Source organism: Lipotes vexillifer, unplaced genomic scaffold (genome assembly GCF_000442215.2).
Source record: "Lipotes vexillifer unplaced genomic scaffold, Lipotes_vexillifer_v1.1 scaffold863, whole genome shotgun sequence".
Lineage (NCBI taxonomy): Eukaryota > Metazoa > Chordata > Mammalia > Artiodactyla > Lipotidae > Lipotes > Lipotes vexillifer.
Window position 1 is genome coordinate 4,028,024 of NW_006788168.1, and position 16,778 is coordinate 4,044,801.

Genomic DNA, 16,778 nt, shown 5'->3' on the forward strand with positions numbered 1-16,778 from the left:
GACTTTGTACAACTCTTTTACCCAGGACCTAAAATGTTTGAGCTGCATGTGTGGCCTCTGTAACAAATGACCGCAAACTTGGTGGCTTAAAACAGCAGAAGCTTAATTCTCTCACAGTTCTAGAGGCCAGAAGTCCAAGTTCCAGGTGTTGACAGGGCTGCACGCCCCCCACTTCTGTAGGGGCAGATCCATTCTTTACCTCTTCCAGCTTCTGGTGGCTGTTGGTATTCCTGGGCTTGTGGCAGCATCTCTCTGCTCCATCTTCACATGGCCTTCTCCTCTGTACGTGTCTCCTCATCTGTCTGTCTCAAATCTCCCTATGCTTCTCTTCATAAGGACATTTGCCATCGGATTCAGGGCACAATGGGATAACCCAGGATCATCTTGTTTCAAGATCCTTAATCACATTTGCAAAGACCCTCTTTCCCAATAAGGTTCATAGGTGGATATCTTTTGGGGGGCCATTTTTGGGTCTACCACAGAACGTACATGTGTGTACAGACACAACCACAGCAAGATAAAGAGAGACATGCACATGGGAAGAATCTGATCAGGGCAGTGCTTGCACACTTATACTCATATTGAACATCCACAGTCTTTAGAAGCAGTCCAGAAAGTTCTTGACATAGTTCTGGTTCATAATTCTGCCAAGCACAAACTGTATCACATGTGTGATGAGGTTATTGACGACCTGGAAATATGCACTTGATCACTGAGTGGCCTAACCAACTACCCAACACCCACATGTCAGTGTGGCTTTGGCGTTCTCTAATCATGTAGATTATTCTCATTATACTTATTGAATTTTATGGAGTGGCATAACATGCTATAGTAGAATTTGGAGTTTAAGGATTTTGAAAGCTCTTGGGCCTCTTAAATATGCCAAAGATTGAGAATTCCCTGGCAGTCCAGTGGTTAGGACTTTGTGCTTTCACTGTCAAAGGAGCAAGTTCATCCCTGGTCGGAGAACTAAGGTCCCGAAAGGCATGCAGCCAAAAAAAAGGAATATGCCAAAGATAAATTACCTATGTGCAATTTTCAGATGGACAGTGGCATAAGGCACATATGAAGGACTGAGACTGTTGGTGACATTAGGAGACAGACCTGTAATTCCACAGCAAATGCCACTCCTCTTTGAATGACTGACATCTATTTCTAAGTTAAATATTCTTCGGACAATTGCAGCTGAAACAGAAAAATACTAAAGAAGTCTCTGAAACAGTTTTTAAGATACAGATGTTCTGACAGCTTTGAAATATTAAAATTTTTAAAAGCCTCACATATTGCCGGGCATATTTTTTGCATATCTTTAAAGGCACTTAAGGAAAACAAGCAAAGATGCTTAAAAAATTAATTACCAAGCATAAAATTATATAGAGCCATGATGAAAGAAATAGTGAATTGTGAAATAAATCACTTCACTAAATTGCTTTCTTCTTATATTTACTTAGATAACAAATTAGGCCTTGTACCTTCATTGAGGATCGTCATGGTGAAATATGTATACATGTTAGTTACCTCCATGCTATAACCTAGGTACAAAGAAACTTACATTGGAAAATTCATTTTGTTGACAACAATGGGTTAGTCTGCAGAATTACTTTTTCTGGGATATTAGAAAAATTGCTCTTTGTCAATACTGTAGCACTTTTCATACTCTACCCTGAAAAACTGGTTATATAAGTAATGTTCTCTCCCACAAAACTTAAGGACCTTAAGTTCTCTCCCTCTCTCTTTCTCTCTCTGTTTTTTAAAAAAATTTCCACATGCTGCCTGGCACTGTGTATTGCATATAATAGGCACTCAATAAATTATGACTGAAAGGCAGCCCACATCTCAGGAAAATAGGCGGCTAACTCACAGAGGGTAGGCAAGTTACAGATTTTGTTTCTAAAGAGCATCAGCTATTTCTCTGTTCTTGTTATTCAAAGGATGGCCTGTGGACCAGCAGCAGTGGCATCCCCTGGAAGCCTGCTAGAAATGCAGAATCTCAGGTCCTGTTCAGCAAATGCCCGCATCCAGGTTTGAGAAGCCCTGTTGCCATTCATGTGTACTAATCTTGCCTCTCCATCTAGATTCTATTCACTGAAGGAATAGTTTCCATACTGCCTTTTTCGTCTTTGTAATCCTTCATTCTTTTCCTTACTCTGTGCCCAGAACCTAACACGGGGTTCCATACATAATAGGTGCTTCATAAATGCTCACTGAGCATTACTCCCAATTTGGACCCCTTCCTGTTGCAGTTTCCTAGCATTGTTCAGCCATTTGCCACCCAGTTCAATTTGCCACACGTTAGGGGCAGAAATGTCCTGACTCTGTTCACGTATGGTATACAGCCTGTCCAGGACCCGAGGGTAAAGCATACTTTATTGGTCACAGAGTGAACTTGTTATCTTCTGGGATTTCATTGCTAATGACTTGGTCTTGCCATTTAGTGTTGAGAATGTTTTATAAGAGATGTCGATAGAAGGGTCTAGAACTGGGGTCAACCAGTACAGCCTGTAGACCAAGTCCAGCCTGCTGCCTCTTTTCTTGTAAATGAAGTTTTATTGGAATACAGCCATGCCCGGTTTATGTATTGTTTATGGCTCCTTTTCATCCACGAAGGCAAAGTTGAATAGTTTCAACAGGCACACAGAGCCTAAAATATTTACTATCTGACCCGTTACAGAAAAAGTTGGCCAATTCCTGGTCTAGAAGCTATATTTGATGTGTGTGTGTGGCAAGTGCAGTCCCCCTGGATCACCGGAAGTTGCAATAACCCATGTGATAGGCACTTTTCAAAGGTGGCCTGCAAGATCCCGGCCTTCTGGTGTTCATGCCCTTGTGTCATCCCCTCCCCTTGAATGTGGGCTGGACCTAGTGACTTACTCTGAACAGATTATGGCAAAAGTGATGGGATGTCACTTCTGTGATGCGGTTACAAAAGACTGTGGCTTCTGCCCCGCTGCTAGTGCTTTCTTGGCCTGCACATTTTGATGAAGCAAGGTGCCATGTTGGAGAGGCCTATGTGGCAAAGAATTGAGGGCCACTTCCGGCCAATAGCCAGCAAGGAACCGAGGCCCTTAGACCAATGGTCTCCAGAAACAGAATCCAATCCTCCAGAAACAACCACGTAAGTGAGCTTAGAAGTGGATCCTTCCTCAGTCAAGTCTGGAGATAACTTTAGCCCCAGCTGACACCTTGAATGCCCATGAGGTTTCTGAGTCACAGAAACTGTATGATAATAAATGTTGTTATTTTAAACCACTTAGTTTGGGGGTAATTTGTTCAGCAGCAATGGATAACTAATATAGACCCTAAAGCAGTACTACAGATGGCACACTCTGCCATCCCATTTTCCAGTACCTAGAAGGATACTGTCATGGACACTTACTGAAACCGGCTGGCCAGTGTCTGCACCTCTTTCCTAGTGCTGGAAGATCCTCGACTGAGAGCATCAGTGGCCACTGTCCCATTAGGGCAGTGTGTTCTAACTTCTTCATGTCATGCCAAGCATAGAAAATGAATGAGACGTGTAAAGCGCTCTATGAACACATGGGGCTGCGCACTGCCAGAAGGGACCACAGGCTCTAGCCACTCCAGGCCCACCCTGAGCTGAAGGTCTCAATAACTCAGTACCTCTATAAGCTGGGGATATCTGCTCACTGGCAGCCCCTGGCATGAACATGCAACCTAGGCTTGGCCAACTTTGAAATATGAGTGAGTAATAAAAAGACTTGGGGTCGGAAAGGTGACAGTCTAGGTGGTGGAGGTGGCATCTGAGGGTGGCTGACGCGACCAGTGGTGGGGCCAGTCTATTTGTTCTGCCTGAACCCTTTTGGTCTTTGTTTTAGGCCTGGTTGTCTAGCCTTCTGGTCAATTCTGAGACCCACCAAATATCATTCCAATAAGTTGCTTCCGCTTAAGAGAGCCAGAATTGGCTCCTAACTGTTCACTACTGAGAACCTCAGCAGATATGTGTGTATCAATATTACAGCAATACATGGGAAGGACTGAAAATATAGGTGCAAAAATGTTGTGGACAAGTTCAAGGCTGGTGGATTTTTATCATTTACATCTCTATGTAAAAGTCTAATATATTGGTAATAAAATTTTAATTATGTATTATAATTGCCCATTATAGAAACATTTTGTGATTTTCCTTCATGCCTTTTGCTAACAGCTTTGGCAGTGTAAATTACTGTATAGCCTTTTTCCACTTAGAACATCAGAATCATTTTTCCATGTCTTCATTTTTAAGAGGGTATATAATATTTATTTCAGGCTGTGCTTGTGCAGGAGGCCTGGAAGGAGTGGGTAAGAAACTGGGCCCAATATCCACTAAGTCAAGAGAAAGGAGTGCCTTTTCTCTAATTAGTTGGCCCTGTCTTTTGGGGATTCCACTGCCCAGAGGGGATGCATTTAAAAAAATTCAAACAAATTTCCTCTGTGTGCTCCTGATTCCATTGAGTGGAATTTCGTCAACTAGTCCCTTCATGCTGGGCACTCAGTTTGCTTCCGTATTTCATCTATCAGTACTATCTGTTGAAGCTTTTTAGGCCTAAATTTCTTTGACACTTCAGATTTGTAGTTGTGGCTCACGGGCTCTAGAGCACAGGCTCAGTGGTTGTGGCATACGGACCGCTTAGTTGCTCCACAGCATGTGGGATCTTCCCGGATCAGGGCTCGAGCCCATGTCCCCTGCATTGGCAGGTGGATTCTAAACCACTGCGCCACCAGGGAAGCCCAATGTCAAGATACTTTTATTCTCTCCGCCTTTCCTAGGATATGTAAAGTTCTAAATGGTTTTTCAGTGTGCTGACAGAAGAAAGTACACTGTCATAAATAAAACCTTGGCGACTATTTCAAGAAAGTTTGATGAGACTTGGAGCCCATTTATTCTACCTTGGCTAGCCAACATTTAAATAGAGCTTGGTTTACATTTAACTCGTTACTGTAATATAAATGACAGTCTTAGAACAATTTACACACAATGACATCATGTAATTTAAAGTGCAGTGGCTTGAAAAAAGTCATCAAACAGCAGGTTAGAATTATCGGATATTTTTATTAAAGAACAACAGGGCATCTAGTTGCTGGGTAATTGAGGGAGAAATTAGACTAAATGACTATTAGTTCTGGCCAGCCATTGAGGGCCTTCAATTAAATCACCATTTACCTACCCTCTTCAAGACAAAATAATTCTCTATTCAGCAAAGAACACTCCTTGCTTATTTGGCCAAACAATTAGCACCATAAAATCTTTGGAAGCAAACAAAATACCAGAATTTATATGGTGTAGATTACACGTGTAAAGCTCGATTTTGCCAGCTAAGGAAACGATAACCTAAACAAAGAGATGTGATGAAAAAATAGTTAATGTTAGGACGGGTCAGAGAGCAACACTTGGCGAGTTGTGCCCAATTAGTCGACCAAGCAAAGCGCTGTTGGGAATTGCAAAGTAGGAAGTCCTATTTTTGACTCTGCTGACCTCAGTGAATATTTCCTTGTTTTCAAAATGGTCATAATTCTTTGCTACGTAACAAAGAGGCCTGTTACGAAAACTAAGGAGTCTCTAAAATGTTTTGACGCCTCCAGAAGCCCTGCGTACATACACCTTGTATTCGTACGGTTCGTGTTCCTGCTCTTTGATGAGATGCCAGTCTTTATTAGCATTCCTAATAAATTAGTGACACCTTCTGCCGCCCTGGGTTCACTTTAAGTCCTCATAAAATTACTTAACAAAATGCTCCCTGTTTTAAGTGGGAGACTTTCCCTTCAGAAATGGTTATGAAGTATGCAGAGCAGTTGGTTCCTTAAGAGGGAGGCGGCAAACAGGGACCTGTACTGGTGCAGGAGCTGGAGCCCGAGCAGCCCGTGGGCGCCGCCCGGACGGCTCGCCCCAGGGACCCAATTTGGGAGCCGGGAGCCGGAGCCTCCCCGCTCGTCCCTGGGGCCCGCAGCCCGGACTCGCGGCGGCCCCAACGGGGCTCGATTACTTTCGCCTGGGCGAGAAGCGGGCCCCGCCGCGCCAGCGGGAACCCTACGGTTGGGGAGGTGGGGCGACGACAACAAAAAGAAGTAAAGTAGGAGGAGATTCTCCCGGGGAGGGCCCGGGCAAGCGGGGCGAGGCGGCGGGCTCCCGGCAGAGGCGGGGACCCCAGCACCCGGTCCGCAAACGTTTGGCGGACCCGGGCAAAGGCGGAGTCCGCGCGAGGCCACCCACCTCCCTGGTGCGGTCTCCCTGCGCCGGGACCAGATGCCCCGCCCCTCGCGCCGAGCTCGCCCCTCCGGCCCCGCCCCTTCGCCCAGCACCGCCCGCGCGCAGCATCTCGCGCCGGCCCGGCCCGCCCGCCGGGAAACAGCCGCGAGAGTAGCGGCCGCGGCTGCTGCCACCGCGCCTTCTCCTCTCGCGCCCCCGCCTCGCCCCCGCCCTCGGCTCCTCGTCCCGGTCCAGCGCCCGCGCTCCGGCCAGCGTTCTCTCGGTGCCTCCCCGGGCCCGGCGCCCACTCCCCCGGCTCCGAGCCCCCCAACCGTCGTGCTTTCTCCCTCTCGGCGCGCGGCCCGCCGCCTGCTTCCGGGGCGGGCGGACTGGGCGCCTGGTGCCGGCGGCCGCAGCGACAGCGCCCCCGGGAAGCGGAGGAGGAAGGAGAGAAGAGGTGGAGGTGGCCGCAGGCTGAAGTCGCGGCCGGGATGTCCGGGCAGCCGCCGCCGCAGCACGGCTCCGGCCGTGGCGGCGGGCAGCAGTGCTGCGGCCCCCTTCCCGCACGGGGACTCGGCCCTGAACGAGCAGGAGAAGGAGCTGCAGCGGCGGCTGAAGCGCCTCTACCCGGCCGTGGACGAGCAGGAGACGCCGCTGCCTCGGTCCTGGAGCCCGAAGGACAAGTTCAGCTACATCGGCCTGTCTCAGAACAACCTGCGGGTGCACTACAAAGGTACTGGGCGTGTGTCCTGCGGTGGGAGTGGGGCCGCAGACCCTTGGGCCGCCCCCGCCCTCCCGGGGCCGGGTGTCCTCGGAGGGGACTCGCCGCCGGCTCTGCTGCTCCCAGGGTGGGATTGGTGTCGCGGGGAGAGGTGCGAGGGAAAGCAGGCAATTCTGGGAAGGGGAAGGTGAGTATAATGGTCCTGGGTAGAATGGAGCTGGTAATCCCAGGCCAGGAGCAGGACACCTCGGGGGAATCCAGGATGACAGGACATAACTCGCCTTCTGATTTCCCTTTGAGATAAATCGTAGGGCTGGGATGGAGGAATCTATGGGCTCGGAGTTGGGTTACATTGTTCTCCAGGTGGTGTTGGGTCAGGCGCTCTCCTCTTACGTGGGGGAAGAGAGGCACGATTCTGAGGGATAATTTCTAATTAAGGGAGAGCAGGGATGTATAGGGGGAGGAGTAATCAGTGGAGGATTTTGGCCCAAATTAAGCTAGAGATTGTCTAGGGGAGCACAAGGGCCGGGGCCCCAAGTTTGCCGTCAGTGTATCTTGCTAAAAGCAACTGGAGGGTACGAGAGGTGAAACCTCAGGAGTACATGTTTTCTTAGGGGAGCAGAAACCTACCACGACTGATTGGATATGCCCTATATTTATGTGTTGGCATTATGAAAGTCTCGTTGAAAACAGGGATTTGTTAAAAACGTTATTTAGCATTTTAAAGAAAATTGGCTCCTATTTTCCACCTGCAGTTAAAAAAAAAAAGCCTTAGGCTAGTGCTCTCCCCCTCCTCCCTCACCTACCTCTCCTATGTTAAAACAAAGCTTTAATCAGATCAGTTGTATATAAAATTATAAATTGCTATGAGAGTTTTTGAAATGTAGCCCACATTAATAACACGCATCAAATTTACTTGTCTGGGGGAAAAAAATCAATCCAATGTGTCAGTCTATCTGGAAACAAATGCAGTTTTTTAGGCCCTGAACCTGCTGCTTTTACATTCAGAGCAGCCTCATTTTGATTGGCTTCAAAGGGAGGGTCTTTATCAGATCCTAGTGACATGGATATAGAGGGTATAAACAACCATTGTGGTGAAATTCTTAAAGTTTACTGGACTGAAATTTGAGAAGAACCTTGATAAATAAGTTACTATTTAATCAGGAAGGAGAATGGGCACCGAAGTCTTCCAAATGATTTGGCTGCAAAGAATAACGCACAAAAATAGGCCTTGTTGAATATTCCTTTTATCCATAGATCCAGAGAAGTACTTTCAATTTTAAATGTTATGGTTCTTAATCTAAATGGCTGAAATTTTCAAAATATTGGACCTTTGGTTTTTCTTAAGTTAGGACATTTTGTTAATATCCTGTGAAGGCTGTTGTTTAATTTTGAGTTTTAATTTGTGTTAACAGTGCTATGTATGAAGTGTTTATTTCTGATCTGGCTACCAGAATGCTTTTTGTTAGACTCCACAAAACTTTACTTTAAATTTTATGGTTGATGGTTGATAGTTAGCTTATAAAATCAGAGGGAGAAGATATAAGAGATTATTGAACAAAGAATTCTAGCTTTCCGAGTCCTGCCATCATTCGTGATTTTAGGCATGTTACCAGACAGGGTCTCAGTTTCTTCCTCTGAGTGATGAGGGAGTTGAGCTGGGTGTTGGTAAGATTTCCAGCTCTGAATTTTCATATCTAAGATCTGTGATTATAGTCTGTTTAGCCCTGTAACATGCCTTGACTAGTTTTACTAACTACTTTTACATAAAATTGATGATTTGGGTCACGCAGAAGTGCAGCTTATGTGAAATTGGTTGGAGTTTGGAATATTTATGACACTGCTGTCTCAGTTATTTTTCCTCTTGGCTTCTTTATTACTTTCTGTTGTGTAATACTAAGATTCACTTTTCTGGAAACTTCACTCTTTTGTAAACATAAACCATTATTTCTGGAAGAACAGATTTTGCTGTTTGTCATTCTTTTTCTTTCCTCTCCCTTTTTTCTATCTCCCCTTTGTCTCTCCCTTCCCCCTTGTCACAAACATGGGCCCTTTTCCCCTTCTACTGCCTCTTCCTCGTCTTGTTATTTTAATATGTGCCTGTGTGTTTTTCCTGTTGTTTTTCTGTGTGCCTTCAGAGTGGACCACACCAGAAGTTACTGGGCATCTAAGCAAGGGGGAAGTGTCTTAGGTAGCACTAAGCAAATTTGAAGTCACAAAATAACCTTAAAAACTATTGTTCATAAAGTATTTTTGCATATTACAGAATTTCAAAAGATTGATGGTAATTATTTTCCATATGATGAGGATTTTCTTACCTTTGAAATATAAATTTCTTTTGGTCTGAACGTATTCTGTTTTGAAGATGTTATTCTTCTAAATTGGAGTTACTCTTTTGGAAACAGTGGGGTTCCTTAAATGATTTGAAGGGATTAATGTTAAACAGTGTCAGCCATACAGACCAAGTTGATTGGATTGCAGAGGAATTGGGTGTGTTTACTACCTGTTAAAAACTTTTAGAAGACTTTTTGCTTAGCAGTCACACACCAACTGTTGAAATCCTCAAGCATGGCCCCTTTTATTTTTGAAATTCTTGTCAGCTTTGAATAAGTATAAATGTGACAAGTTTAGACCTAGTTATAATGGTCACTTTATTCCAATTTAAAGCATTTTAATGAATATGACAGTGGGTTTGATTAGTCTAAATGTTTCAGTTACAGGTTGCATTTTTATATTTGTGAAGTTACCACGATTTGTTTACTTTGCCAAGCGTTCTGATACATACACTCAGGAGCATGTTAGTGAATTTGCATAAGATGGTGGAATTCTCATTTAAGATGAGAAAAAGTGGGAGCACCTGGAAGTTAGAGCTTCCCAGTCACAAGTAAGCCAGGATTGGAAACTAATTTTCATTGATTTTAGATTTAGTGTTCTTTCCACCACACCGTATTGCCTATTTCAATTTGTATGAGACTTAATTATCTCAAGTAGTTAAAATCCAGTGATCACATTTATAACTTTTTGAAGAATAGTTGACTTTGAAGAATAGTTGATGTTGAAAGTACTTCCTCTGGGGAAAGTGCTACCTGGAGCACACTAACGCCATGGAAAAGTCCAGACGCCTTGATTATACTGATTTAGGGCAGCTTAGAAGAAATGTAAGATAAGTGAAAGTTGGGAATGATAGGAAGAAATGAATAGTGAACTGCACCTTCTAATTGAAGTATTATTAACAGTGACCAAATCAGTTGAACTTTTGGTGTGCCCAGCTCCCCTCCCCCTCCGTATCACTAGTCACTAGGCCTTTAATGTGTCCTCAGTTTAACTGCTTATCTAATTTCTTGCACTTCTTTATGGAGAATAAGTAGCTCAACACATATTTGCTTGCTTACCACTACACATGTCTTTAGAGATTTATGGGAGGTGATATAAAAATGTGCTTCAAAATCAAGGAATTTAAAAATCAAACTTTCCTAGGGATCCCTTTGCCAAAATTGAGCTTTAAGAATGCTAGTTATAACTGCAAGGATTAAGTGATTCTAATAATCGTACTTAACAGAAGTAGACAATAGTAATCATTTTTTTTTTTTGGTAATGATTTATTGAGCAATTGCTGTAGGGCAGATATTCTTCTAGACAATTTGTATATATACCTTACTCTCTATTTATTCATTTTGTTTATTCAGCAAGCTTTTAGTGAGTGTTTACTTTGTGCCAGGTTCTGGATACTCAAAGGTGAATAAGACACTCTCTTTGAATTCGAAGAGCTCAAAGGACATCAAGCAGTGTGTGTAGTAGGGAAGTGTCATAGAGTACTGTGGAAGATGGGGGAGCATCTGCTGCAGGCTGCCCTTGTCAGGGGTGAAGTTGGTGGGTCAGGAAAAGCTTCTTGAGGGGGATGACGCCAGCGGTCAGTCTTGAAAGATGAGTATGATATAGGGGAGGAGGGGCTGGGCATTACAAGGGAAAAAGCATAAACAAAAGCATAGAGGAGAGAATTATTCTGTATGTTTGGATCTACAAGCAATATGGGGTTGTTGGAATTTAAGTGTGTGACAAGGTACAGCTGGGAAAAGATCGTGCGAGGCCTTATAGAATATTTTATCGAGCTTGGATCTTATTCTGTAGGAGACAAAGAATCATCTAAGGATTTTAAGTAGGAAGTGACTGGCTCATTTTCATCTTTGTCGGATTATACAACTAATTGGGAGGTGGACTCAGGGACACAAGCCTGGAAATAGCAGACTCATTTAGAAGGCTGTTGCAGACCACATAAGAAATAAGGACCTGAACTGGTCAGTGGTGGGGGCAGAGAAGAGCAGACATATCTGTGATCTGTGTTGAAGTAAATCTGACTGGATATGATGGAATGATGGAGAAATCAAGGCTGATGCTGGGTTTCCAGCCCTGTTAGGTTTTTGCAGTGAACCGTGAAGCAAATAATGATCGCAAGGAAGTATTACACTTAGAGGTAAGTAAAAATGGGAATCTTAGCCATGTGATCTGACTTCATGTAAACCAGAAGAAGCCAAAGAAATAGCATTGGAGAAAGAACAGAAAGAGGTCTTCTGGCGTTAGGGTGGCTCTGTGTCATCGCCACAGCTGGAGGTCCTGATTTGTCACTTTATTCTAATGTTCAGATGATTCAGCTACAGTGCTAGTTTCTGGTGGTTTTCTGTTCTTTTCCCTACTAACTGGTTTATCCTTTTTCCTATTTTAAACTCCCAAGAGACTCAGCAGATTGGCCTAGCTAGTTGCCATCTTTCTTAGTTGGGCAGAGCTTTTCATTCTGTGCTGTGGAGTGTATTGGTAGCCTTCCCGTAGATGCTGACCTGTGTTGAATCAGCTGTAGGGGTGTGAGGGTTGTTATAAAATACAAAATGTCCTCCTGGTGGAAGGATAGTGTGGGCCCCACTCCTCTCAGTAGGGACAGTGGGAGTCAGTATCTCCTAGGAGGGGCTGGCACGTACCATCATTGACCTGAACCTGGAGCAGAGGCTGAGGTCATGACTGACCTGGGAGTCGCCTGTAGCTGGTAGTTGAAACTCAAGAGTGTGAGAGAGAGTGAGTAAAGTGAGAAGAGCAGTGGGCCAAAGATGGAATCCTGAGCAAGACCAACATTAAAAGAGTGCAGGGAGCCCAAGAAGGAGTAGTTAAGAGGCACCTGGACAGCGGGGAGGGTGGTGTCACAGAAGCTGAGCAGAGGAGTGTCAGAAATGAGGAAGTGAACTTTAGTGTCAAATGCAACATATAGGTTTAGTGACATAGGTACAGAAAATTTTCCACTGGATTTGGAAAGTAGATCGTTGTGACCTTAGGTAGAGCAGTGTGAATTGAGTGATGGGGGCAGAAATCAGGGTCAGTAGAAGGGACCAAGCAGAAAGTGTAGTGAATATAGGTTATTCTTGAGAAATATAGATGAGGAAAGAGATTAGTCAATACCTGGAGGAGAATGGAGGTTAGGGCAGCTGTGGGGTTTTTTTTTTTTTTAAATGGTTGGTATTGGAGTTACGTTGTATCTGGAGATTAGCTTATAACATCAGCATGTAAGATGAAAATCCGCATACTTAAAATTATCCCTAGAAAACCCTTTGGAAGGTACTGTGTTAGAAACTATTGTATCATTTCTAAGTAGGCCTAGTTTTAGTTTGGCTGCGTGGGTAAAACTGAAGTGACGTAAGTTAGATGACAGTATGATGTTAGTGCAAGGTATGGAGTCTCAATAAATGTCTACAGAATTTAACGTATTTTAACAAATAAGATAAATAGTACCAATACTTGGTTTTATTACCTTAAAGTTAAAAAAAAAAGTTCATTATACTAACCACCAACCCCAGTGTATTACTGACAATGATTTATAACACAGAGACATAATTTTATGAAAAGGACATACATTTTTGGGACGCTGTGCCCTTATAGATCGAAGGGAGGGAGAGTAAAGAGGGAAAGGATGAAAATACAAGCTTGGGAGGCTGACAGAGTAAGGACTTGGAGGGAGGAGGGTGGTTCAGAAGCTTAAGATGCTTGCCCTTGAAGAGGAGACGAGTACGTACTGTCGCTTCGATAGCAGTGGAAGAGGTGGACCTGCTGCAGACAGACGAGTTCGTACTGCGCGAGAGGAGAGTAGAACGTAACCGTGCGCAGCGGTGGAGCCCCGTTCCAGTCCCGTTTAGTGATGAAGGAGGTGAGGTAGTTTGCTCACTGAATTCAAGCAGAGGACTTAAAGCCTAAAGTGGATGATGGAGATGTGGACCATCTTCATCTTTCTAAAGATTGCTGTGTGGTATGGATAGCAGTGGAGGATCCCAGCTGACATCATTAGTTCACAGTGGTGACTGTTTGCAGGACGGTTGGTCTTTATTCCGCAAAGGCCAGCTGCCCAGTGCAGGAGTAGGGAAGGTGGATTATAATGTTGATTTAAGGCCGTGGTTTTGCTGGCTGGGTATGATGGGAGGATAGGCATATGAGGGAAATTAAGATATTTGGGAGCTTTTAAATAATTACCATGTATACCATCCTGGAAGAGGAAAGAGAGGAACAAACAAACGAGAAAGGGTTCAGTGCATTGGAGTTCCTTGAATTTTTTTTTTTTTTTGCGGTACGCGGGCCTCTCACCGTTGTGGCCTGTGCCGCCGCGGAGCACAGGCTCCGGACGCGCAGGCCCAGCGGCCATGGCTCACGGGCCCAGCCGCTCCGTGGCATGTGGGATCCTCCCGGACTGGGGTACGAACCTGCGTTCCCTGCATCGGCAGGCGGACCCTCAACTACTGCACCACCAGGGAAGCCCTGGGGTTCCTTGAATTTTGAAGTGCAGAGTGAATTCTTTAGACAGGGGAGAGGATAGGAGGGTGTGTCCTTGGGGAAGATGTCGGTATTTCCACTGTAATGCCAAAATTGTGTTGCTGGGAAAACAATGTTTTTCACAGAATTGCGCACTAAAAGTAACAGGGCTTATGGGAAAAATAGGGCTGGGGCAGACCACTTAAAACCTATGGAACTTTGTAACCAGAGCACTACAGAAATAACAGTCCTAGTAAAATACAAGCCCAGTTAAATTTCCACTCCCATGTGTGCCCAACATCACATGCTGCTGATCCTTCACAGCCTTCAACCCTGGGGTTTGGTCTTCCTTGTTAGAGATGTAAGTTCTTGACAGCTGTTTAATCAAAAATAAAAATCTGATTCAGGGTTTAGCTCTTTTCACTGTTTTTTTTTTTTTTTTTAAGCCAATTGGAAATGCTTAGCTTTAGCTATTAGAACGGCTAAAATCCAAAGGAAACCTGGCCACGACAACTGCTGGTGAGGGTGCAGAGAGCAACAGGAACTCTCATACTCTGCTGGTGGGAGTGCAAAATGATACAGCCACTTTGGAAGATGGTTTGGCAGTCTCTACCAAAGCTAAACATAGTTTACCATATGATCCAGCAGTTGAGCTCCTAAGTATTTACCCAACTGGTTTGAAAACTTACGCCCATACAAAAACCTGCATGTAAATGTTCATAACGGCTTTTCTCATCACCAAAACCAAGAAACAACCAAGATGTCTCTCAGTAGGTGAATGGATAAACTGCAGTACAACCATACAATAGAATATTATTCAGTGATAAAAAAGAAATGAGCTCTCTTTCCACACAGAGACACATATGGATCTTAAATGCATATTACTGAGTGAAAGACTCCAGTCTGAAAAGATAGCATACTGTGTGATCTCAGTGATATGACATTCTGGAAAAGCAAAACTATAGAGCTAGGAAAAAGGTGAGTGGTTGTCAGGGGCTTGAGGGGACGGAGAGAGGGCGAGTGAGGCAAAGAACGGGATGTTTTAGGTCAGTGAAAGTATTCTGTATGATGCTGTAATTGTGGCTACATGACACTGTGCTTATCAAACCCTCAGTTTTAGGACATAAAGAGTGAACCTTAATAGGTACATATTTTTTAGAAAGTCACTTGGTGGGGGGCGGAATCCCAGTGTAGAATGTGGAATGTGACAAAACAGTGTAACTATATTACAAATATATGAAGCAATCTCAGAAGAGGAGGGAAAAGGCACTGACCTAAATAAGTAACTGGAAATCAGTGGAATCTGTAAAACTAAAGGTAAAAGAAACTATATAAGCACTGAATTCTTGTTGATAAGTTGCATCCCAGGGGGATATGAGTTAACAATTCTGATACTGCTGTCCATGGATACTGGAACTTAACAGTTAACTCAGTGGATGGTGCACAGTGGGAGCTAGGTTTCTCACCACTGGAGTGGTTAGAATGATCCACGTGGTAATGGGTTAGAGTCGGAGACAGTAGTATGAACTCATGTTCAGTTTAATATGTACACAGATGATTAAATAAAAAGCACAGATGTGTGTATATACAGGGGTTTAGTATACACACATGTATTTCTTCACTCTTGTCAATGAGAGGGCCTAAAAGCAATGACACCCCAGTAACTGTTAGCATACCTAGTACCTAGATCTTGGATTCTAATGCCATTTGCCCATCAAAGGAGCCAGGGCCCCTTGGAGAAATGGCTGATTCTAGGACTAGGGCAGGAAATGCACAAGATGAGCTTCCAGCATCTTGTAGTGCCAGAAAGTAACAAAAACAAAAAACACATAATGGAGGTATGTCAGAGCGCCAGAGCAGCCAACTGAAAAAGCTCCCAGTGGCTAAACGGGGAACAGTTTGAGCAACAAAAGAAATGAACTAGTCTTGAATTATAACCCAAAGTATAAAATAAATATGCATGAGATGCATGAGTCCATACTGATATAAACGAAGAGGAAATATCTTCGCTTTTTTTGGTCTGTACTGCACTTGAATTTTCCCCAGATGGGTTAATACAGTGGCAGGTATAGCAGTTCCTGAAGCCACCAAACACTGGGCACAATAGGGATGCACTTCTGGAGGAATCCCAGGTTTTTTGACTTAGGGCCTCTGTATATTGCTAAAATTTTCTCTTTAATTCATTAATGTACTGCGAAAAGCTGTGTTATGAGCTGAATGTCTTCTTTATTATGCTGATATCATTGCCATGTTTATCAAGTGCATGTGGGCTAATTTGTATTCAAGAAATGTGCTTTGTAGCAAAACAGACTTTACTGGGATTTAATATTTCTGAGGTGGAGTAGTTTCAGGTGATGTCAGCATCCAGAGTGTGGCTCCAGGAAGAATGATTGAAATTAGAATGGAAGTCAGTGGGAATAAAGAGGTCTGGGAATTAAAATGCAGAAACAGTAAAATAATCAAAATTAAGTGTTAACATGTGTTAATGTTGTGTGGAGGGCATATGAAAAAGGTTAGACCGAGTCAGAGAGACTAGAGAAAGAATAATTGAGGAAGTAAAACTTGAACTAAGATAGAAGGGCTGAGGAGGACCCGGCCAGTCTGAGAAGGAGGGGTACACAGCTTTCCAGTTAGAGGGAGTAGTTTGGGCACAGCCTGGCCTGCCCAGTGTGGCTGAAGCAGAAAGGAGGAGGTGGAAAATGCAGAGAGAGGGCAAGATCAAACAAGGTTTTCTGGAAGTTTATCTTTTTCTAGGCTGAATGGGAAGGAGTGTTAGTTGTCTTGAGGGCTAGTGGTACAAGGAAGGCTGATTTATATTTTCAGAAAGGCACTTGGCTGCAGGTTGGAGAGTGGCGGGGTCTGGGGGAAGGCTTTATTCAAACCCTTTCTGTTTCAGTTAAATGCAGTCAACAGATTGAATAGGAGGAGGTGACCTTGCTAGCCTTAGAGTCCTGAAGCAGTACATGTATTTTCTTCTTGAACCATCTAGAAAACACTTAACATTGAAGACCGTGGTTTTAAAAATGTACACTTTGGTAGTGTGAGGGTTGTACTTTGGTCACCACAGCATTGAAGGTAATAAACTTCCTGCTG

At 44.0% G+C, this 16,778-nt stretch overlaps 1 protein-coding gene across 1 annotated transcript in view; it reads left to right on the forward strand.

The window, feature by feature from the left end:
- The window catches only part of LOC103072766 (ran-binding protein 9-like), a gene marked incomplete at its 3' end in the record, with an annotated part of 78,244 nt that overhangs the window by 12,724 nt on the left and 48,742 nt on the right, over window positions 1-16,778 (forward strand). Inside the window, 4 exon segments of the mRNA XM_082931213.1 lie at window positions 5,746-6,355; window positions 6,440-6,518; window positions 6,520-6,663; window positions 6,665-6,917. Of these exon segments, the coding sequence (XP_082787339.1) occupies window positions 5,746-6,355; window positions 6,440-6,518; window positions 6,520-6,663; window positions 6,665-6,917 (1,086 nt within the window).